The sequence below is a fragment of the Anomaloglossus baeobatrachus genome, chromosome 8, assembly GCF_048569485.1.
Source record: "Anomaloglossus baeobatrachus isolate aAnoBae1 chromosome 8, aAnoBae1.hap1, whole genome shotgun sequence".
Taxonomy (NCBI): domain Eukaryota; kingdom Metazoa; phylum Chordata; class Amphibia; order Anura; family Aromobatidae; genus Anomaloglossus; species Anomaloglossus baeobatrachus.
Window position 1 is genome coordinate 70567915 of NC_134360.1, and position 23872 is coordinate 70591786.

The following is a 23872-nucleotide window of genomic DNA, read 5'->3' on the forward strand; positions in this document are numbered from 1 at the left end:
TGCTGGGATTTTGATGTAGAATGCATTTTGGCATTAAAACGCTGCAGTTGAAAACGCTGCGGAAACACATGAAAAAACGCAACGTGGGTACATAGCCTTATACTTTTTTGCCCAGAAAAAGCACAATGGCTTATTTTCGGGGTAGGTCTTATTCTTGGAAATACAAGGTTGAAGTAGGTTTACCCCCCAAAAAAGCAGACCCGCCTATTCTGAGGAGAATCATACCAGACCCTGGACATCTGCGTGGCTCCCAGGTCCTCCTGTGATCTTCAGTGGGCGCTCCCAGCAGGTATGCTCCATGCTTCATTCCCTGCTTCTGTCTGACACTCACATACATCAGATTGCACACACACACTCACCACATTCGGCAATACCGATTGCTTTCAGCCAGCAGGGAAAGATGGGACACAGTGCGTGCAGTGGATTGAAAGTCTAGGATCATGCGCAGTGAGCTGAAATTCGGCGTCGGGTGCGGTGGCAGCAGTGGTAAGTGTGACTATTCTCTGATGCTGTGCATTCATTAGCATGTTAGCACACCCAAAGGGGCATGCTTACATACTAAGGGGGCCGACTAGCCAAGGGAACTAACGCCTTTTTCTAAAGTTCCCTTTATCTATGCTACTATTGGCTGGGACAGTTAGGCAGGGATTAGCAATATGCACCCAGAATTTCTTGTGGTTCTGGGTGTATATTGCACCTGACAGGTTCCCTTTAACTCAAGACGAGCAGTGCATAAATTAAATTCACATCTGCTCTAGTTTCCCAGGACAGGAGTAGAACTCATGATGAGCTCTTTGAGCATAGACAGCAGCCGTACAACTGAGCTACTTCCTACATTGTGAGACAGAGTAGGATTTTGTAATCGTGACCTGTATTGCAGGCAGAGAAGCCAGAAGCAAATTATTCAGCTACATAGAGATATAGATAGATATATACTGTATCTCTATGTAGGTGAAGGAAGAAATCAGATTCTTTTGTTCCTATAAAACTACTATAAAGAAATGAGAAAAAAAATTATGAAAATATAATTTTATTTTTTCACCAGCCCCTTGGAATCATACCAGCAACTTTGAAACTCATTAGAGGAGCCCTAGCTGTTAAGCCACCAGCTTTCACGATGTAGGAGGGAGGATTGCAGCCTCTGATCTCACAGGACATAGAGTGTGTGAGATCAGAGTCCTGTATTATAGAGGGAAAGTAAGGCTTTGTGCCCACATAGCAGATTTTTTTCTGCACAAAAAAAAGGTTTTGGCAGGCAAAAATCTGCTGAAAACGTGTTTTTATGCTTCTTTTCATGCTTCTTCTTATCTATTGAAGTAGGGAAAATGCAGGGAAAAAAAGCAGAAACAATTGACATGCTGCTTCTTTTTTCCAGCAACAATAACTGCAAGGAAAAAAGAAGCAATGTGTGCACAGCATTTCTGAATTCTCATAGACTCTGCTGCAATGCTTTTTCCTTGACTTTATTGATTAAGCATGAAAACAGCAACGCGGGCATACTAAAAATAATAAAAAAATAGAACAATGTAATTTTTATTACACTTTTTTAAAAAAATAATAAACATCACAAACCAGTAAATAACATGGACATATTTGGTGTTGCTGTAATCGTAACAACCCAAACATCACAGCGATCAAATTATTTATGAGAATCGGGAAATGGCAAAAAAATGGCGCAATTTATTATTTTTCTCTATTAAAACCCATAAAAAAACATAAAAAAAAAATAAAAATATATTGCTGAGACCGTGTTCACATGCACCACACAACGCAATAACAATCTTATCTGATTATTATGTGTTTACTGTGTTTTTTATGCATTTTCCTCGACCTTTCATACATGTTTGGAGCAGATATGAATTCAGTTTTTTAATGCATTTTAATACTACAGAAAAACTTTGATTCTGTGTTTAAAAATGAAACAGTACTTTTTTTCCACTTGCATTTTTTTTCAGACTCCACAGCCTTCCAGACACAAAAAAGCAGCATATCATACAGTGATGGTTATATAAATATGAGAAAGTTCTGGCTGATACAACTATGAATGAATACTCAGTCCGAGGCTGAACATTCCTCACTGCCACATGGGTGTGGTTTGGGGCGTGGTCTAAATTTGCCGTGGCGCGCAACACGCCGCATGATTTGTCCCTCTTTCTGTGCTTCAAAAGTTGTGAGATTTGTAGCTTGTCTTATAACTTTAAGATATCATAGTGATGAGGTAAGACTTATTGGCTGGGAGGTTTCATATTTCTATTCACGTCCCTACTGTTCTTATTGGTGCCTAGTTCAGATGGACCTTGTTTTTTGTCTGTGCCCCTATATAAACTGGTCACATGATCTAATAAAATACAATTTCTCTCAGTACACCATACTAGGCTGTGCTGTATTGATTTCCCGAGCGCTCGTAAAACACATTTTATGAATTTAGGGCTCAAGAGGCATAGAAGGAGTGTATTTCGCTCACAGTGTGTATATAAATAAATAAAAAGTTGTAAGTTGTATTTGCAGTTGCTGAGCCCGCTTTCTACATGGTGAGTGTCAGCTTTGTTGCACATCTGACACCCACATGTAATCAGCTTTGATTGTGATCAACTGCTGTATCAATAACTGAGATACCATAGCTAGTTAAAACCATTGCATCTGTCGCGGGCAGAGGAGGGGACGCTGCGCTGTCCCACTGCTCGGTGGTGGCTCGAGCGGTGGGCCGGATCCCGGGGACTCGAGCGGCGTTCCTCGCCCGTGAGTGAAAAGGGTGGGGATTGATTGTGGGGATTGGATATTGTCCGTGATGCCACCCACGGTTGTGGTGATATTGGTGACACCACCGCTGCTCTGGACGGGGATCCCGGGAGCGATGACAGGGAGCAGCCTGGATGTTAGTTCTCCCCTCCGTGGGTAGGGGGGGTTTGGTTGTCCCGGGGCCCGGTGATGGGGGTAGGGGTGAATGGCAGGCGGGTTACGGGGCCTGGTGAGGTGCAGGGTCGCGGGGGCAGCGCTGTGTCGCACGACACTGTGGTACTCACTCAGCCAATGATGAGGACACAGTTCTCGGTAAAACACACGGCTGGATGGACGGGTCCCACAGACGGCTGCGGTGTTTCTCCTCCAGGCAGGTTGATGGTGACTGCCTTTCCCTGCACCTGTGTAACGTGTACGGTTCCAATGGGTTCCCACCGGTAACCCGCTCCCCCAGCTTGGATGGGTGCTGAAGGAGCCCCTTTTGCTCGCAGGCTCTGGCCCTGGGAACTTTAGCCTTGGCGGTGACTGTGTTTCCCTCTCTCGGTTGGACTGTTGCCTTCTGTCGGGACTTGGCTGCTGGGAAACCCAGGAGGTTCCCTTTGCTAACGGATTTGGCAAATTCACGGCGACTCCTAGCCTTGCCGGGGTCCGTAAGCCCCTGCCGGATGGTGCTGGCTTCTCTTTGCGTACCGGTCCGGTACCGCCGGGCCACCGCCTGTTCACAGTCCTTACGGCTGGCTCCAATAGGCCTCTCCTGCATACAGTCACCACCGTTTGCCAACCTTGCTGATCCGTCTGGGCCACACACCCGGACCAACTTCAGGCTTCTCTACTGCCACTTCCCTCCTTCCACTTTCACTTCCAAAACGAATCTGTCTTACTTTTCCCGCCTCCAGGACTGTGAACTCCTCGGTGGGCGGGGCCAACCGCCTGGCCCACCCCCTGGTGTGGACATCAGCCCCTGGAGGAAGGCAACAAGGGTTTTTGTCTGACTTCGGTGTGCCTGACCGGGAGTGTGGGGTGTGTTGGTGGTGTGCTTGTGACGTCCTGGCTTGTCCAGGGCGCCACATTCCCCCTTAGTAAAATGCAGACCGTCCGCGGGCTGCCCGTCCATCACCGGTTTTATTTTCACAAACTGAAAAAAGATAACGGTAAAACAGGTTACAAATATATTAACATCTTCCCACATCGGGAGGCATGGTACTTAAACGTTGCTAAACTGTAACGGCTTCTGCTCTCTCCCACCCAAGTAACCTGGCCCTGATGCTGCCCCTAAACAAACAGGCAGCACCCTTGACCCCAGTCCAGCACAAGTTACCTGAGCGGGTTCTGTCCTTTTCAGGGGACCCACGTCCATGGGGAGCCCCTGAAACCCCCAGAGGATCGCCACTGGTTGCGGTAGTGGCGGGCCTGGGCCATCACTTGCCTCCAGGCCCATCCTCCAAATCAGCCTCTCCGGAGGCGGTAACGGTTTAGCCATAAAAACATTTTGTTATTTACATACCACAAGTTCGTGGTTGCCCTGCCAGTTCTCGGGCTTGTCCGTAGCAGTTTCTACGCAGTGGTTTGTGAGGGGTCCCAACGGGGACCAGTTGCCGGCAACGACCGGTGCAAATCAAGGCTTCAATCAGGTGAATCTTCGGTTAATCATTCTCATCATTCATTTTCAACTTTTAAATGGTACTTTCAACACTGGTGGTCCCAACGGGGGACAACTTGCAACGGGACTCCACTGCCATCACTCTGATTCTTCGGCGTCAGTCGGGGGAGGGGGCGCGGTACACACTAGGGTCTCTTGGCTGCCCCTCAGCTTTGCGTCCAACACAAACCACCCCCTCTCCCCGCAGTGCCGGGTGTACTGCACCAGGTCTCCTGGCATCAGGTTGCGGCCTGGGTGCTCCTCCGGCAGGTGGGCATTAACATCCTGCCGGGCTATAAAGACTTCGGCCTCCAAGCCCGGCTCATATATAAAGCCATAGCCCCGGCGGACATCAAACCGTCTCACCTGCCCTTCATACAGGGGGCCCCGGACACGGATGGTTGCTTGACGGAGGCTCTCTTTCTCCTGGATCGTACGGGCCACCAACTCCGCCTTCTTCCTCTCTCTCTCGGCAATCTCTGGGCCCAGCGGTGTCAGTTCCCTGTCCCAATACAGAGCTGCTGCGAGCTCCAGCGCACGGGTCGGGCCCCGCGAGACCTCCTGGACACTGCCCACCACTGGCAATCTGGGTGGAAGGTCCCGCGGTGACTTGGCCTGGGGCGCTGCCCTGCAGCGGCAACCCGGCGCAACCTCAGCCGAAGTGTGGGGGATGGGCACAGGGGTCCTCTTCCGCCGGGCCTCCTGCACGGAGCGGCCTGTCGGCTCCGGCTCGGAGGAAGTTTCCTGGGATGCCTCCGGCCCAGGCTTCTGCACCTTCCAGGGTAGTGATTCTGGTCGGTCACGGGCTCCGGCTACAGGCCGATCCGCCTGGGCGGACATGCGGGGTACCGCTACTGGTTGTGGGGGTAGCGGGCCTAGTGGCGGGGCGCGGCGGCCAGTACGGGTAGCGGGGGAGGTAGCTGGGCGAGCGGGTGTGGACCGGGTCCCTCGGCCGCGATGACCGACCCACTAGGGGCACAGGGGCATGGGTCACTCACCCTCCCTTCCGAAGCTCCCTCTTCCTCGAGTCTCCGTACGGTCGCTACAACCTCCGCCATGTCGGCCTCCCACTCCTCCAAGAGGAGCTGCATCTTGACCTGCAGCCGTTGTTGGAGCTGCGCGGTCCGGATCTCCACCCACGCCGCGGTTCCAGGCGCGGGGGCTATGGTGCTGCGGGACGGCATGAACATGGCTCTGGCGGCCTCTTCCAGGAACCAGCAACAAGATGGCCGCAGGGTCCTGGCATCCCTGCTTTTATAGCCGCGGGCTACATGCGGCCAGACGCAATCAGTCCCCCTTAGTCTCTTTCCGGCTCCTCCTCTACAGGGGCGGGGCTTCGGCCTTCGCGCCTCCACTACTCGAGGAGACGCTCGAGCGGGAATTTTTCACGCCCAAGATGGCGGCTTCTCCAATTTTTCGGCCGGACACCTCCAGCGGTAACAAGGCGCACCTCTACCAGACGGCAGAGCGGTAAGATCCTGTTCGTGACGCCAAGTTGTCGCGGGTGGAGGAGGGAACGCTGTGCTCTCCCACTGCTCGGGTCCGGCTGCTGCTGCCGCTGCTCAGTGGTGGCTCGAGCGGTGGGCCGGATCCCGGGGACTCGAGCGGCGTTCTTCGCCCGTGAGTGAAAAGGGTGGGGATTGATTGTGGGGATTGGATATTGTCCGTGACGCCACCCACGGTTGTGGTGATATGGGTGACACCACCGCTGCTCTGGACGGGGATCCCGGGAGCGATGACAGGGAGCAGCCTGGATGTTAGTTCTCCCCTCCGTGGGTAGGGGGGGTTTGGTTGTCCCGGGGCCCGGTGATGGGGGTAGGGGTGAATGGCAGGCGGGTTACGGGGCCTGGTGAGGTGCAGGGTCGCGGGGGCAGCGCTGTGCCGCACGGCACTGTGGTACTCACTCAGTCAATGATGAGGACACAGTTCTCGGTAAAACACACGGCTGGATGGACGGGTCCCACAGACGGCTGCGGTGTTTCTCCTCCCGGCAGGTTGATGGTGACTGCCTTTCCCTGCACCTGTGTAACGTGTACGGTTCCAATGAGTTCCCACCGGTAACCCGCTCCCCCAGCTTGGATGGGTGCTGAAGGAGCCCCTTTTGCCCGCAGGCTCTAGCCCTGGGAACTTTAGCCTTGGCGGTGACTGTGTTTCCCTCTCTCGGTTGGAGTGTTGCCTTCTGTCGGGACTTGGCTGCTGGGAAACCCAGGAGGTTCCCTTCGCTAACGGATTTGGCAAATTCACGGCGACTCCTAGCCTTGCCGGGGTCCGTAAGCCCCTGCCGGATGGTGCTGGCTTCTCTTTGCGTATCGGTCCGGTACCGCCGGGCCACCGCCCGTCCACGGTCCTTACGGCTGGCTCCAATAGGCCTCTCCTGCAGATGGTCACCACCGTCTGCCAACCTTGCTGATCCGTCCGGGCCACACACCCGGACCAACTTCAGGCTTCTCTACTGCCACTTCCCTCCTTCCACTTTCACTTCCAAAACTAATCTGCCTTACTTTTCCCACCTCCAGGACTGTGAACTCCTCAGTGGGCAGGGCCAACCGCCTGGCCCACCCCCTGGTGTGGACATCAGCCCCTGGAGGAAGGCAACAAGGGTTTTTGTCTGACTTCGGTGTGCCTGACCGGGAGTGTGGGGTGTGTTGGTGTTGTGCTTGTGACGTCCTGGCTTGTCCACACATCTACACAGTTAGGCCGGGGCCACACGGGGCACTAGTGCAATCCTCGCATGACACTCGGCTCACGCTGGCAGTACAGCAGAGCTGAATGTCATGCTAGTGTCCCTGCGACTGAGGTCCGACTGTGCGAGCAGACCTCAGCTGCGGGGGGCGGGCCAGCTGTGCGGAGGGGCGGGCTGGCGCTACGGAGGGGAGAGAGGGATTTATCTCCCTCTCTCCTCTGTAGCCGGCTATTGCCATTCTCACACTGCACTTGCGGTACACCGGTGTACCGCGAGTTCAGTGCGATTTTTCTCTCGCCCATACACTTGAATGGGTGCGAGAGAAAAAGTCTTGCATTATAATCGCAGCATGCTGTGATTGTTTTCTCGGTCCGATTAGGGCTGAGAAAATAATCGCTCATGTGCGCTTAGACAGAGAGGTCCTACCACTGTCATAGATTGACTCTGAACAATAAACGCCTAAGAATGGCCTAAAAAAGGCCACCATGCTAGTACTCCTAATACACTATATCTTATGTCAAAGCTTAAAAAGGACCAGCCACCAGGATTTTCCTATAAAAACTAAAGCCAGTGCTATACTGGTGCTATCATGCTGATTCTAAACATACCATTAGTTGTGAGATCGGATGTATACTTTGTGAAATATAGGCAAGTTAAGCTTATGAAATACACTGTTACTTGATTGATAGGTGCGGCAGAATATATAATAGATGGGTCGGGTTTTGCTAGTTATTCCCGCTCCTGTCTGCCTGCCTGTCCTTCCTCCCTCGTCTTTCCTCCCTCCTTCCTACCCCGTTATAAAAGAGACAGGGGAGGCAGGCAGACAGGGGTAGGAATAACTAGCAAAACCTGACCCACATTTTAGATATTCCGTTGCACCTCTCATCAAATAACAGTAGATTTAACAAACTTTACTTGCCTATACTTCAGAAACTATACATCTGATCTCACAACTAAAGGTATGTATAGAATCAGCATGATAGCGCCAGTATAGCACTGGGTTTAGTTTATATAGGAAATTCCTGGTGGTTGGTCGTCTTTAATCACAGGCAGAACAATATACTGCAATACAATTGTTTAAAAGATTGCAGACTCCAGTTTCCTATGGGACATAATTTAAAAGGTTTTTCAAAATGTACAAAAAGAAATACATGAAAGTCTAAAGCGGGCTTTTCACGCTGCGATCTCGCTAGCGAGATCGCAAGCGATCATACCCGCCCCCATCGGTTGTGCGACACGGGCAAATCCCTGCCCTTCACGCACAATCTTGCTTACCCCCGTCACACGCACTTACCTGCTCTGCGACGTTTCTCTGGCCGGCGATCCGCCTCCTTCCTAAGGGGGCGGGTCGTGCCGCGTCACAGCGACGTCACACGGTAGCCGTCCAATAGAAGCGGAGGGGCGGAGATGAGCGGGACGTAAATATCCCGCCCACCTCCTTCCTTCCGCATAGCCGGAGGAGGCAGGTAAGGAGATGTTCCTCGCTCCTGCGGTGTCACACACAGCGATGTATGCTGCCACAGGAACGAGGAACAACATCGCTAATTAGAAGTAAACGATTTTTTGTTTTAGGACGACCTCTCCGCGGCAAACGAAATGTCACACACTGCGATATCGTTAATGACGCTGGATGTGCGTCACAAACAACGTGACCCCGACGATAGTTAATTAACGATATCGTAGCGTGTAAAGCCCACTTAAGTTTAAATTACCTACTTTCCCATTTGTTAAATAAAAAAACCCCTAAAATTATCGAATTAATATATAAATATTGCATATTTATCACACATTGTGAAAGTTGTAAAAAATTGCTGTATTTGCTGATTTTGACTACCTTGTAGCTCTCAAGAGTTGGAATTAAATGGGAGCGAAGAGTCATATGTATCTCAAAGTGATACAAAAAAAAATTACAGCTTGCCGTGCAAAAAGACAAACCCTTAAGGCCGCTTTACACGTGTCGATTTATCGTGCGATCGCATGTGCGATCGCACCCGCCCCCATCGTTTGTGCATCACAGGCAATTTGTTGCCTGTGGCACACAAAGTCGGTAACCCCCGTCACATGTACTTACCTGCCTAGCGACCTCGCTGTGGGCGGCGAACATCCTCTGGCTGAAGGGGGAGGGACGTTCGGCGTCACAGCGACGTCACACAGCGGCCGGCCAATAGAAGCAGAGGGGCGGAGATGAGCGGGACGTAACATCCCGCCCACCTCTGTCCTTCCACATTGCCGGCGGGATGCAGGTAAGCTGCAGTTCATCGTTCCCGGGGTGTCAGACGGAGCGATGTGTGCTGCCTCGGGAACAATGAACAACCGGCGCGCAGAAGGACGTTCGATTTTTTGAAAATGAGCGACGTGTTAATGAGTAATGATAAGGTGAGTATTTTTGCTCGATCATAGTCACTTGTAGCTGTCACATGCTACGATATGTCAAACGATGCCGGATGTGCGTCACTAACGACGTGACCCCGACGACATATCGTTACATATATCGTAGTGTGTAACGGGCCCTTTAAGCAGTTCCATTGATGTGAAAATAGAAAAAAAATAGTTTGTGTCACTATATTCTAAGATTAAAAAATGTGTAGTCTTTTTTAAAGCAGTAAAACATAAAAAAAAGTATTCTAAATTTCCAAAATATCAGGCAGCTCGTATTAATTGTTGTGTGAAACGTTCTCTTTTTAGAGTCGTAAATTATTTTATTTTTACAGATTTTATGTCACTTTATTCTAAGATTCAAAACTTTTTAAAATGTTTGTTTTTTTAAAAGCAGTAAGACATAAAAAAAAAAATATTCAGTATTTCTAAAATATCAGGCAGCAATAACAGGTATTATTCAATTGTGAGTAACCGTCTCTTTTTTTGAGACATAAATGATTTTATTTTTACAGATTTTACTGCAATGTTGTCTGAAATCTCAGAAGATTACAGATTGCTCTATGAACATCTGCTATTTAGCTGCTGGAGGCTCATAAGGGAATATGTTCATTGCTACTTAAGCTGAAAGCATGCACAGTTTCCCAAAAATTCTGGATGGGTCCCAAAATGACAAAATTTACCTTAAACTCTAACGATGGCTTAAAACCTTAAGGATGAAATCTATTTTTGCACCTTAAGGACACATTTTTTTTTAGCACATTTATTTTTTGGATAGGAGTTAAAAAAATAGCTATTTTTTTTTAAATCTTTTTTATTGGCATTCATATGGTAAAAAGTGACATTTGCTTTATTCACTGGGTTTTACATCTTTCGATTACGTCTACCAACAGCAATACCAAATTACCGTATATATTTTTGTTATATTTTATAATTTTTGTACAATAGTTAACTTGTGTCACCTTAGTCATAACGTCTCATATTGCAGCACAGTATGATATGCTAATGTATAATATATACACACACACGTTTTTATATACAGTGGGTGCGGAAAGTATTCAAAACCCTTTACATTTTTCACTCTTTGTTTCATTGCAGCCATTTGGTAAATTCAAAAAAAGTTAATTTTATTTCTCATTAATGTACATTCTACGCCATATCTTAACAGAAAAACCCCCCATAAATGTACACATTTTTGAAAATTTATTAAACAAGAAAAACTGAAATATCACATGGTCATAAGTATTCAGACCCTTTGCTCAGCATTGAGTAGAAGCACCCTTTGAGCTAGTACAGCTATGAGTCTTCTTGGGAATGATGCAAAAAGTTTTTTCACACCTGGATTTGGGGATCCTCTGCCATTCTTCCTTGCAGATCCTCTCCAGTTCTGTCAGGTTGGATGGTGAACGTTAGCGGACAGCCATTTTCAGGTCTCTCCAGAGATGCTCAATTGGGTTTAGGTCAGGGCTCTGGCTGGGCCAGTCAAGAATGGTCACAGAGTTGTTCTGAAGCCACTCCTTTGTTATTTTAGCTGTGTGCTAAGGGTCATTGTCTTGTTCCTGCAGCTGAAAACACCCCCCATAGCATGATGCTGCCACCACCATGTTTCACTGTTGGGACTATATTGGGCAGGTGATGAGCAGTGCCTGGTTTTCTCCACACGTACCGCTTAGAATTATCACCAAAAAGTTCTCTCTTCGTCTCATCAGACCAGAGAATCTTATTTCTCATAGTCTGGGAGTCCTTTGTGTGTTTTTTTGCAAACTCTATATAGGTTTTCATATGTCTTGCACTGAGGAAAGGCTTCCGTCGGATCACTCTGCCATACAGGCCCTACTGGTGGAGGGCTGCAGTGATAGTTGACATTGTGGAACTTTCTCCCATCTCCCTACTGCATCTCTGGAACTCAGCCACAGTGATCTTGGGGTTCTTCTTTACCTCTCTCACCAAGGCTCTTCTCCCACGATTGCTCAGTTTGACTAGACGGCTAGGTCTAGGAAAAGTTCTCATGGTTCCAAACGTCTTCCATTTAATGATTATGGAGGCCACTGTGCTTTTAGGAGCCTTGACTACTACAGAAATTCTTTTGTAACCTTGGCCAGATCTGTGCCTTGCCCCAATTTTGTCTCTGAGCTCCTTGGGCAGTTCCTTTGACCTCATGATTCTCATTTGGTCTGACATGCACTGTGAGCCTTTCCAAATCAAGTCCTATCTGTTTAATAAAGCACAGCTGGACTCCAATGAAGGAGTAGAACCATCTCAAGAAGGATCACAAGGAAATGGACAGCATGTGACTTAAATATGAGTGTCTGAGCAAAATGTCTGAATACTTTTGACCATGTGATATTTCAGTTTTTCTTGTTTAATAAAAAAATCTACATTTCTGTTTTTTTTCTGTCAAAATGGGGTGCAGAGTGTACATTAATGAGAAAAAAAATGAACTTTTTTGAATTTACCAAATGGCTGCAATGAAACAAAGAGCAAAAAATGTAAAGGGGTCTGAATACTTTCTGTACCCACTGTATATAGTCATGGCTGAAAGTGTCGGCACTTTTGAAATTGATCAGAAAATGAAGTATTCCTCCCAGGAAATTATTGTAATTACATGTTTTGTCATACATATGTTTATTACCTTTGTGTGTATTGGAACAACACGAAACAAAACAAGGCAAATTGGAGACAATTTCACACAAATCTCCAAAAATGGGTTGGGTAAAATTGTTCGCACCCTCAACTTAATATATGGTTGAACGTCTGATGTGATTGTTAGGATAGTGGAGGATAGGGACTCCTATGCTGTCCCTCATGCTAGGGGACCCTAGGCTAGCCTTAATTCTTGGGTTACTGTTGATGGTGGAGATGCCTGTGTTACATTCTTGACTATGCTTCTGTCCAGGACTACTCTGATACCCCAATCCCACCAGGTAAGGATGGTGAAGGAGTGTGATAGAAAACAGATGAAGACTGAACAGGAAAACCAAAACTTTGATACACTGCACACACACACACAGAAATAGACAATGGGAGACTCAGGAGAAAAACAATAGCAGTACGGTAACAACAAAAAGGCAGCAGGGGTTATTTCTACAACTGCACTCAGCAACAAGTATAACAACCACCGACCGGATAGCCTGGATCATAACACCTCACTGGACCAACTAAGACAAACTATAAGTGGCACAGGTGGAAGGATCTAGCTAGCATATATAGGAGGGGAGCAGATGTGATTGGCTTCCCCACAACATGTAATTAAAGGAGACTAACAAGCAGAGATCTAACTATGAATTACCACTCTGCAGGTTGACGCCTGAGTCTGCCTGCGTTGATCACAGACACCAAAGAAGTTATCTGGTGAAGTGTCGGAATCTGTAATCTGAACAAAACCCGAAATCGCCATGACAGTCGGCGATGTTTGTAAAAATTTCCGTGTGACAACACCCTTTGCAATACAGAACTGAAATCAATTGCTTCCAGTAACCATCAATAACCTTCTTACACCTCTCAACTTGAATTTTGGACCACGCTTATTTTGCAATCTACTCCAGGTCTCTCATATATGAAGGGGCCGTCTCCCAACAGGAATTTTAAGATCTCTCCACAGATGTCAATGGGATTTAGATCTGGACTCATTGATGCCACTTCATAACTCTCCAGCACTTTATTTCCATCCATTTCTGGTGCTTCTTGAAGTGTGTTTGGGGTGATTGCCCTGCTGTAAGATCCATGACCTAGGACGCTAACTCAGCTTTCTGACACTGGGCTCTATATTGCGACCTAAAATCGTTTGGTAATCTTCAGATTTTATAATGCCACCCAGACAAGACACCTAGTACCAGAAGCAGAAACACAACCACAAAACATTTTTGAACCTCCACCATATTTGATTGCAGGCGCTGTTTTCTTTATTTTGTAGGCCTCATTACATTTTCAGTAAACAGTAGAATGATATGATGAAAAGTTGAAATAATAAGCATTGGTAAAAATAAAACAAACATGTTTATTGAAGATGCAAATCAACCCATATTTAAAAAGCCATATAGGCATACAAAGTCGTTACATGTTTCAAGTGCACTATGCATTGTTACTCATAGGTAGAATGATGTGCTTTTCCCAAAAGCTATATCTTGGTCTAATCTGTCCAAAAGGTGCTTTCCCTGAAGGATTTTGGGTTACTAAAGTACATATTGGCAAACTGCAGTCTTCCTTTTTATGTTTCTGTGTCAGCAGTGGGGTCCTCCTTGGTCTCCTGCCATAGCGCTACATCTTATTCAAATGTTGACGGAAAATTTGCACTGACACTGATGCCCCCTGAGCCATAGGACAGCTTGAATTTCTTTGGAACTTGATTGGAGTCGCTTATCCACCATCCAGACTAACTTGCGTTGCAACCTTTCATCAATTTATCCCTGCCATTCATGCCCAGAGAGATTAGCTTGAGTGCCATGAGTTGTAAACTTTTTGATTATGTTGGGCACCGTGGACAAAGGAACCTCAAGATCTCTGTAGATGGACTTGTAACCTTGAGATTGTTCTTATTTTTCAATGATTTTGCTTCTCAAATCTCAAGTCAAGATCTCTTTGCTTATGTGGATTGAATAGGTTGATATCGACATCTGGTGAAAAAATCATCTCAATTGCACCATTAGAAATATACTTACTTAGAACATTGGTGACATGACTAGCACTTATTTCACCTGCTTTATCTATCTATCTATACACTGACGAGCAAAAGGCTAACAATGTTGTAAACTTTTGAATTTCAGGCTCCATATGTCCCCATCCACTACAGCTTCGAACATGAGACAACCTTCATTTTATTGACAATTATCTTGGCTACCTCTTACATGAATTTGACTTGCTACTATTTGGCATTAGTTTTGCAAATTCTTGTAATGTCACTGCATTGTTACTGTTTTTCACCTGGTGTAGGAAAAAAATATTTTTCTTCCTCCATACTACAAATTACAACCTGTTGTGACATTCCATAATAGCTCATTGTTTTATTAGTTTGAGTCCTAAGCGAAAAGTCACTATTCGAAATGAGGAGCAACCAAGAAGAAGTTTTCGAAAGAAAAGAGAAAAAAAATAATCTAACTCATCAAAAGTAGTCTTTCAGCCATGAAAATTGCCAAACTGCATTATGTGAGTGCCATGGAAGTTGGAAGAATACAAAATGAAGTCCGTCCATCCAAAAGCCAAGTGGTGGACAGCCAGACAAAATATCGGATTCAACAAGTTGGCGCATCACAAGGTCTATCAGTTCTGGCTTGACAATCATGGCAGTGGAGGTGGCCTGTATGCTTTGTAATAATCAGATTACAGACATCCTTGCTACCATCATGCAACGCACATTACAAAAGTCTAGAATGATGGCCCAAATAAAGGTGAAGAGGTCTCGACTTCATTATCGTCATCAGAAGCATTGACTTAAGTTTGGAAAAAAGTACAAAAAGTGGAGAGTAGCAGATTGGAAATGGGTGACTTGGAGCAAAGAGATAAAAGTCAATAGGCTAGGCTGTGATAGTTTCAATTGGGTCTGGAAGAAATAAGGGAAAAAAAGGCTAACGGATTGAGAAATTGAAGGAACTGTACAGTTCGGTGGAGGAAGCCTGATGTTATGGGGTTGTTTCAAAACTGAAGATATTGGATACTTGACCAGGATTGATAGTGGTCTCAATGCTAAGCTTTATGTGAGTATCCTACAAGACAGGTTACTTTGTATGCGTGAGTACTATGGGTGTAAAAAGGACAACATACTTTTCCACCAGGTCAACGACTCAAAGCATAAATCAATATTGGAGAAAAAAAAATGGTTCAATGACAATGAAGTAGAGGTGCTGGATTGGCCCCCACTGTCCCCAGACCTCAACCAAAAGCTGTATACATACCTAAGTGAGTCAACCAGTGTGAACCAACACTAGGAATGTGTAGAAAGAGACATGGGATTAGATATTGGTTCGAGACGTAAGATATGCTTGAATCTGATCCAGAGCATGCCCAGAAGAATTCAGGCAGTGTTGAAAGCCAAAGGAGGATTTACAAAATACTAACAAAATAATAAAAAAGTAACAATGCAGTGACATGACGAAAATCTGCATAACCAATCATAAGCTAAATAGTTGCAAGTCAAACTTATGTTTGAAATAACCAAGATGATTGTCTATAAAATGAAGGTAGTCTCACTTTTGAAGCTGTAGTGGAGGGTGAAATATGGAGACTGAAAGTCAAAATTTCCAAACATTGTTACCCTTTTGCTCGTCAGTGTATATACTTTTATTTTACTGTATACCACGGAGATAACTCTGCTTGTCCATAAAAGTGAATGGTGGCATATTAAGGGGATGGCAAAAATAAGATGCTTATGCCCAATGTCTCACAGTAGTCTCACAGTACTCTCACAGTAGTTGGAAAAAAAACATTTTCATCTGCTGGTAAGACAGAACTGGCAGGAACTAAAGTGTGAAGAGTGTGTTTTCTTGAGGGAAAGGTTTGAAGGGGATGCCAGGTCCATTAAAAATTGTGGTGTAATTACAAAATATAAAAGATCGGGAGAGAAGAAAAGAGGAGAGGTTGCGCCATGTGTACCAGGAAGCATAGCGGAGCAGACTCATATCGACTGCAGTGAAAGTATCCTGGAGCGACCGGAGTTTCATAGAGACATACTGAATACAATGAAGAACCTGAAAACCGAATACCGAATACCATGCCCCTGAGGGAGGCCAGACTTCATGGTCAAGCAACAAAGACCGAACGCTGGGCCCTCGTTCCAGAGGAAGACCAGACTTCACGGTCAAGCACCAAAGACTGAACGCCAAGCAAAGGTTCCAGAGGAGGACAAACTTCGTCGGTCAAGCACTGAAGACTGAATACCAATGACTGGAGATCTGGAACCAAACATTCGCTCCAATGCAATGTTTGAGTGAGCTGGGCCACTACTTCCCACCTTGACGTACGGTACTAAGAAAGGATAGCTAGTTACCAAAGTTGGAATAGTGGGGCAGTGAATTGTAACACACCCATGTCAAGTCTAGTGTACAACTAAGATAGGTGAAGTTGTGTAAACCTTGAGTTTGTTTGCAAAAGAGAATACTATCACAAAACGTAGGGTGACACTGACGCTTCCCTGACAGAAAGGTTGGGATTGGGATAACGTTAGAAAAATCTGTTAAATAGAGTTTTGACTAGTAATCGATCAATTACTGCTGTGTACATTACTAACTGTAAAATGATTTGCACTTTTGTGCCGCTCATTGATTATCCCTTACTTTGCTGACTACCGGTTACTGTAAAATAATATTTGTTGAAAGTCACCACTGAGTCACTTTTATTGTGTCATTGTATTTCTAGCCTCGGTTACACATACCTATTATTCCCATAAGTAGGATCTAGTATGTGTACACCAGTGTGTTCTTCAGCAAACAAGCATTGCAGACTGTTATGATAGGTACAGGTTGCAGACTAAAGGTTGCCATTAACAGCATACTAAAACTACTGTTTAATTTACCCATATATATCAAAGTTTATGGTTGTGGCATTCATTCATTATCTAAAAAAATGTTCTATAAGTCCTTTTATGTAGTCATCATGTAAATTTCATAAACAAAGGGAAGAAAGTTTTTTTTTTAATAAAGTTACTTATTAATGTATGAATGTATAGAAGCTCTTGGCAGGAATATTACTCCCTTGCTGCTCTAATAGTGTTTATAGAATTTCTGCTTTTCTTTTATTACAAATTAACAAGTTGAAATGCAAAGAACATACTTTGGTACAATAACTGTAAAGGGTGCTTTACACGCTGCAACATCGAACGTGCGACATGCACGACAGCGTGATTGCTGCTGTAGCGAACATTATCGCTATGGCAGCATCACATGCACATACTTTGTCAGCGACGTCGCTGTGACCGCCAAACAATCCCTCCTTCAAGGGGGAGGTGTGTTCGGCGTCATAGTGACGTCACAGCGGCGTCACTAAGCGGCCGCCCAATAACAGAGGAGGAGCGGAGATGAGCGGCCGGAACATGCTGCCCACCTCATTGCCGGTGGATGCAGGTAAGGAGATGGTCGTCGTTCCTGCGGTGTCACATGTAGCGATGTGTGATGCCGCAGGAACGAGGAACAACCAGCGGCATGCAACAGCAACTACATTTCGAAAAGGAGCGACGTGGCAACGATCAATGTACCGTCACGCGGGCTCGGCTGCGACTGCCGAGCCGCTCAGATCCGTGCTCGTACTGCGGGTGTTGGCTCGAGCCTCTCACGGACCCGGGGATCACGTTGCTCTGCAAGGGAGTTGGCGCTACACGCGGGGATTTGAGTGTTTGGTTTGGGATGATAGTTCGTGACGCCACCCACGGGTTGTGGTGATTATGGACACCACCGCTGCGGTGAAGGTATGGGGCTCCCGGGAGCGATGTAATGGCGCAGCTAGGTGTTGACCCCTCCGTGGGCAGGGGGTGTTGGTCCCGGGGCCCAGTAAGTGAGGGCCGGGGTGCAGGGTGAAGTGTTGCGGTGCAGTGCCTGATGGCACTGGTGCACTCACTCTGACACAAGACACTGGAGTCTCTGGTAAACCAAACGGAGTGATGAACAGGGCCCGCAGCCGGCTGCAGCTTCTTCCAGACTAGGTTGGTGATTTCCGCCTTTCTCCTGCACCTCTGTGTGTAAAATGTTTTGACTCCTATGCCTCGACACCGGTAGTCTGCTCCCCGACTTGGGTATGCCGGAGGAGCTTGTTTGCCCGCAGACGCTGGCCCTTTGGGTCTCTATGCCTTGGCGGGGGCTTTACCCTGTATGGTTGGGCTGTTGTCTTCTAAAGGGACTTGTGTGGGGTAGGTCCTTAAGTCCAGCCCGCAATCAGTTGATTCGACTCGGCCCTGTCGGTTCAGGGCTTTGTACGGGGTCTGAGTACCTTGCCTGGTGCTTCGTTATCCAGTTGGCTCCCCCGGTTCGGTTCCGGCGGGCCACTACCCTGTCCCGGTCCCTTACGGTTCCACCGGTCGTATTCCCGGTCTCCTGCAGGCGGCCACCACCGTCTGCCTCCTTACCTATGGTGACTGGGCTCCGACCCAGCCACCGGGTAGTCTCTTATCAGGGCATGGACACAGGACTGCCTGTGACCTTGACTGCTCTCGACTTGCACTTGAACTAGTGTGTGTCAAACTAACTGTTTTCCCGCCTCCGGGCCTGTGAACTCCTCGGTGGGCGGAGCCAACCGCCTGGCTCTGCCCCCTGGTGTGGACATCAAACCTGGAGGGTAGTGACAAGGTTTTTAGGTTGACTGGTGTTACCTAATCGGGAAGGGGGTGTGGTGTTGTGTGTGACTACCTGGGACAACTTGGATAGTCCAGGGCGTCACATCAACGATTTTTGCCGTTTTTCCGATCGTTGCTTGTCGCTCCTAGCTGTCACACGCTGCGATGCCGCTAACGGCGCTGGATGTGTATCACAAACACCGTGACCCCGACGATATATCGTTAGCGATGTCGCAGCGTGTAAATGGCCCTTAAGGGTATATCCGCACATTGCAGGTTTTTTGTAACCACAAAAATGCACTGTGTGGCCCCCAAAAAAAGCATCTTGTGGCAAAAAAAGCCGCATCAAAAAACGTATGCGGTTTTGGTGTGTTTTTTGTCCATGTGTTTTTGATGCATTTATTTTTATCACCAATGGGTAAAAAATGCAAAACAAATTGAGCTGAAGCTTGAACTTTCCAACAGCCCAATGATCCCAAGCATACCTCACAGTCCACCAAGGCTTGATTCAGAAGTCCTGGCAGATCCTGGAGTTGCCATCACATTGGCCTGACTTGAACTCCATAGAACATCTATGAAAGTAGTTTTAGTGCACAAGCCGAAAAATATGGAGGCCATTGCCCATTAGGAATGGTATAGGATTCCCCAGGAACGCTTTGGCATAATTAGACTTTCTAACAGGACAATGATCCCAAGCATACCTCACAGTCCACCAAGGCTTGGTTCAGAAGAAATCCTGGCAGATCCTGGAGTTGCCTCACATTGGCCTGACTTGAAGTCCATAGAACATTTGCAGCAAACAGACCCATGAATATGGAGGCCATTGCACATGAGGAATGGTATAGGATTCCCCAGGAACGCTGCCAGAAGATGATATATAAATGACAGCAATAGTGATAGTGATTCTGCAGCTTATTCCTATGTAATCTGACGGCACTATGAGTTAGGGACAGAGACAATGATTTTAGAAATGTGCCACTTATTGGACTCTGTGCTGTTGTTTCAATACAATGAGTGCTTTATTAGCAGTAGATTATCGTTGCTGGACTAGGAGCCAATATGCACTGAACCGGCCATGACCTCAGCACTGATTAGCAGCTCTCTGTCAACATACCCCCATACAATGTACACAAAATGCTGTGGTGTGGACGGGGTTAGCTTTCTGAGCTCTACTACATGCTACATCTAAACACTCTGATTGTGGCACAACTACTGCATCCAGTAAACTAAAGGCCCTGTCACACACAGAGACAAATCTTTGGCAGATCTGTGGTTGCAGTGAAATCGTGGACATATTGTTCCATTTGTACACAGCCACAAACCTGGCACTGATTGTCCACAATTTCACTGCCACCACAGATCTGCCACAGATCTGCCACAGATCTGCCACAGATCTGCCACAGATCTGCCACAGATCTGCCACAGATCTGCCACAGATCTGCCACAGATCTGCCACAGATCTGCCACAGATCTGCCACAGATCTGCCACAGATCTATCTCTGTGTGTGACAGGGCCTTAAGTGATACATTGCTGGAATCATGGTCTTTATATTATGCTGCTTTCACATGAGGTAGCAAAAATCTGGTGAAAGATTCCCTTTAAGAGCTAAATTTGATTCACTTTATGACAAATGTGATGACAGTGTTACCTGGACATGTAGCTGGAACTATTAGAAGAATTGTCCCAAAAATAACATTTATAACAAATCCACAGGATAAATGTCAAATGTATGATCATTGGGGTTCAGCTGCTAAGAACGCCGCCAAACTCGAGAACGGTTAGTGCAAAAGTGGCCTATTCAGTAAGACCAGCATTGAACATTCCAGTTTTAATGATGGACATGCTGGAGTATGATGGGCCTAATTCATAAACAGGTGCACGCCACTTAATAAATAAGTGCATCTTACAAGATCATGCGTCTCTGCTGGAGATGTATTGTACTCAAGTCAGCAACTGAAGTACAATTCTGTCAAAAGTTACTCCACTAAAGTGGCATAAGGTTTTATGATTTAAATGGGTGGATAGGCACACACCATCCCACCCATTCTCTACCCATTATGGTGAAACTGTTCAGACTGGTATGAAATTTGCAAAGGTTGCAACAACTTGGAAGTTGAAAAACATTTTTGGTGGTCTACTAAAATGTATAGTGACCACATCGATTTAAAGCTGAGAAAGAAGGCTTTTTTCAAATACCTTTGGTTGGCAACTCTGCCTGTAAGTGGCACTATCACTGTCCACTGCTTCCTCATCACGTGACCTAGGCTTCAGTGACCTCTGATGTCCGGTGATGTCATGTCAAGTTCTGGAATTGGAAGTTGACCTGGCATCAATAAGGAGGGACCCAGTCTCTCTAAATAAATTGTGTTGCAAATTCTGCCTGTGGGTGGCGCTATCACTGTCCACTCAATCCCTATCATGTAACCCTGGCTGCAGTGACCTCTGATGTTTGGTAATGTCACGTCAACTTCGGAATTGGAAGGTGACCCGGCATCACCGAGGCAGAAGACAGTCTCCATGAGTGACTGGGCTGTGGGCAGAGTCTCACCGCATGTCATAGCCCAGATTTGCACTTGCTTGCGGGACTCTATTAAGGAAAGCAGTGAAGGAGAGAGCGTGCACAATGCTGGGCTGTGACGTGTGATGAAACTCCGCCCGCAGCCCTGTCACTCAGGAAGGCTGGGTCCCGCCTCGGTGATGCCGGGTCAACTTCAAATTCTGGAACTTGATGTGACATCACCGAACATCAGAGGCTGATGCAGCCCGGGTCACGTGATGGGGACTGAAGGAACAGCGATAGTGCCACTCACAGGCAAAATTGGCAACAGAAGGTATTTGGAAAAAGCCTTATTTCTCAGCTTTATGTCAATGTGGACATTGTAGTGGACCATCTCTTAAAGGTGTTTTAAGTCAGAAAACACCTTATGAATCCAGGCCAAATTTTCTATGTGAGCCTGTGTGGTCACCATTCCTCCAGACTATGAATAGGGCAGTGGTCAACAGACTGGGTGGGATCTGAATGTTCTGGTTATAATATGAACATTCTAAGATATATATGTTTTTTAAGTAAAATATGCTCAAGTTGTATAAGTTGCAAACTTTATACATTCTTTTAAAAAGGGTGATAATAGCATAGCAGGGACATACCTGACTGAGATGGAAAATTCCCCTTTAGACGTTTGACTGGCACGGATGATGAAATGTCCAACTTGCTTACTCATGAGGATGTTCTCGGCTTCGATACGGCTAAAGTTTTCACAATACCAACTGCCATGTAAGAAGGAAAAAAATATTTCTTTATATAAAACATATTCATTGATCAATATAGTGTGTGCAAATATTGTACATAACCTCCATCTCAAAGCAATACTATACAGTGACAGTATATAGGTACAGTATATTTCGAAGACATTTGCAATTGTCCAAAATGCATTTTATGTTGCATTTTTAAAGTTGTCGGCTAATTTGCACAAACTAATTTATAAAAAAGCTTTATTCATCCATAATTCACTCAGTGTTAATACACAGAACCTAATGATTCATCAAAGTCATACTGGACAAATATATGCCTAATTATGCGCATAACGAAGCTAATTTTACTGCCTGGTGACTTTCTATTGGAAAAGCTTAAAAATGCCACACATTAGCTGCAATCTGGTTTTTGATGTATAATATAGACTTACATAATGAAATGCACTATAAATTTTAGGCCTCTGGCCAGAATTAGAGCTTCCATCGGATATATTTTGGAGATGTTCCAATTGTATTCCCATCCTCAGTGGCTGGCACACTAGTCCCAGTTATTAATCAGACAATTCCGCAGGATGTTCAGTGTTGTAAGGTTACTACTGCAGTCAATGAATTATTCCCGTATTATCACTTTTCTCTTTTATTACTTTTTTTTTTTTTTTTTTGGTGGGTTGATTAACCCATTTTTATCCAATGATGAATATAATATCTATAACAGGGGTCTCAAACACATAGCCCACGAGCCACCTACGGCCCCTGAGGCTGCTTCATACGGTCTGCAGGCACTGTAGACCCCCTGATTGCGGCCCAATCCAGGGGGCATCATCTACGGCACTTTATTTGGAAGCACATTCAATTGAAATGTATTAACATGTACACACAGCACAGGTCTTCAGGGGCAGACATACCATTGGTGTAACCTGTGCAGTAGCACAGTGGTCTAAGATGCAAGGGGGTCCACGTTCATCTCCACAGTAGGTAGAATTATGCATTATATTGAGCTACTGGAACCAGGTATTGTTTTTGCACAGGGGCCTCTTCTGTCAGTGCCCTACCCATAGAGCGTATACAATGGGTTTTAGAGTCCCTGGTAGTTTTGGACACAATATGTTACCTCACTATGGCACTGTATCATAGAAAGTTTGTTCCTTGGCATTAATATCTTTATAATATGGCATCCAATGGAGCATATCTGTCATGCTATGTGCGTGGCGAGCGCGTTCAGACCAACAAATGTCTGAAGTGCAACAAAAAACACCCAACAATACCAGCAAAAACAAGGGGAAACACCAAAACCACGATAACAATAGTGGGCCCAGACACTAGTGAGATGGTAGATGGACACATCCTACCTTCACCTGGCATTGTATCCTGCACTTCTTGCCAGACCCTATACAGACTCCGCACCTGTTGTTGAGCAGGAAAACTTGAAGCCTTAAAAAATTCCTACGATAGTCTTAGCTGAGGAGTGGGGTGGTGCAGCTCACTAGGCCCAGCACTGCACTAATACAAGGGGATAGGTGCAACAAACAGGGGGATACAACAAAAAATGGAGAAGATCCAACTTCAGGATGAATCCTCAGCAGTTCCTTCATCAAAGGGGGCCAGTACACAAATGGCTTTGTATAGTGAGTAGAGTTGAACGCGGTTCGAGGTTCTCCAGTTCGCGGCTCGAGTGATTTTGGGGGCTGTTCTAGATCGAACTAGAACTCGAGCTTTTTGCTAAAGCTCGATAGTTCTAGATATGTTCGAGAGCAGTTCTAGCAGCAAAAAGCAGGACTTTTTACAGGTACAGTGTGCAGGAGCCATCGCTGGCAGCCTGCCAGAAGCTGGTAACCAAGATAAACATCGGGTATCCAAGCAAAGCGCTTTGGTTAGTAACCCGATGTTTATCCTAGTTACGTGCAGGAAGCCCACACTTCCCCGCTCAGC

At 46.2% G+C, this 23872-nt stretch overlaps 1 protein-coding gene across 2 annotated transcripts in view; it reads right to left on the reverse strand.

Moving 5' to 3' along the window:
* GRAP2 (GRB2 related adaptor protein 2) overlaps positions 1 to 23872 on the reverse strand; it is a 303601-nt gene that overhangs the window by 55573 nt on the left and 224156 nt on the right. For both annotated transcript variants that reach the window (XM_075320845.1, XM_075320846.1), the window contains exon 4: positions 21839 to 21958. In XM_075320845.1, coding sequence (XP_075176960.1) covers positions 21839 to 21958 — 120 coding nt within the window. The remainder of the gene's footprint in view (positions 1 to 21838; positions 21959 to 23872) is intronic.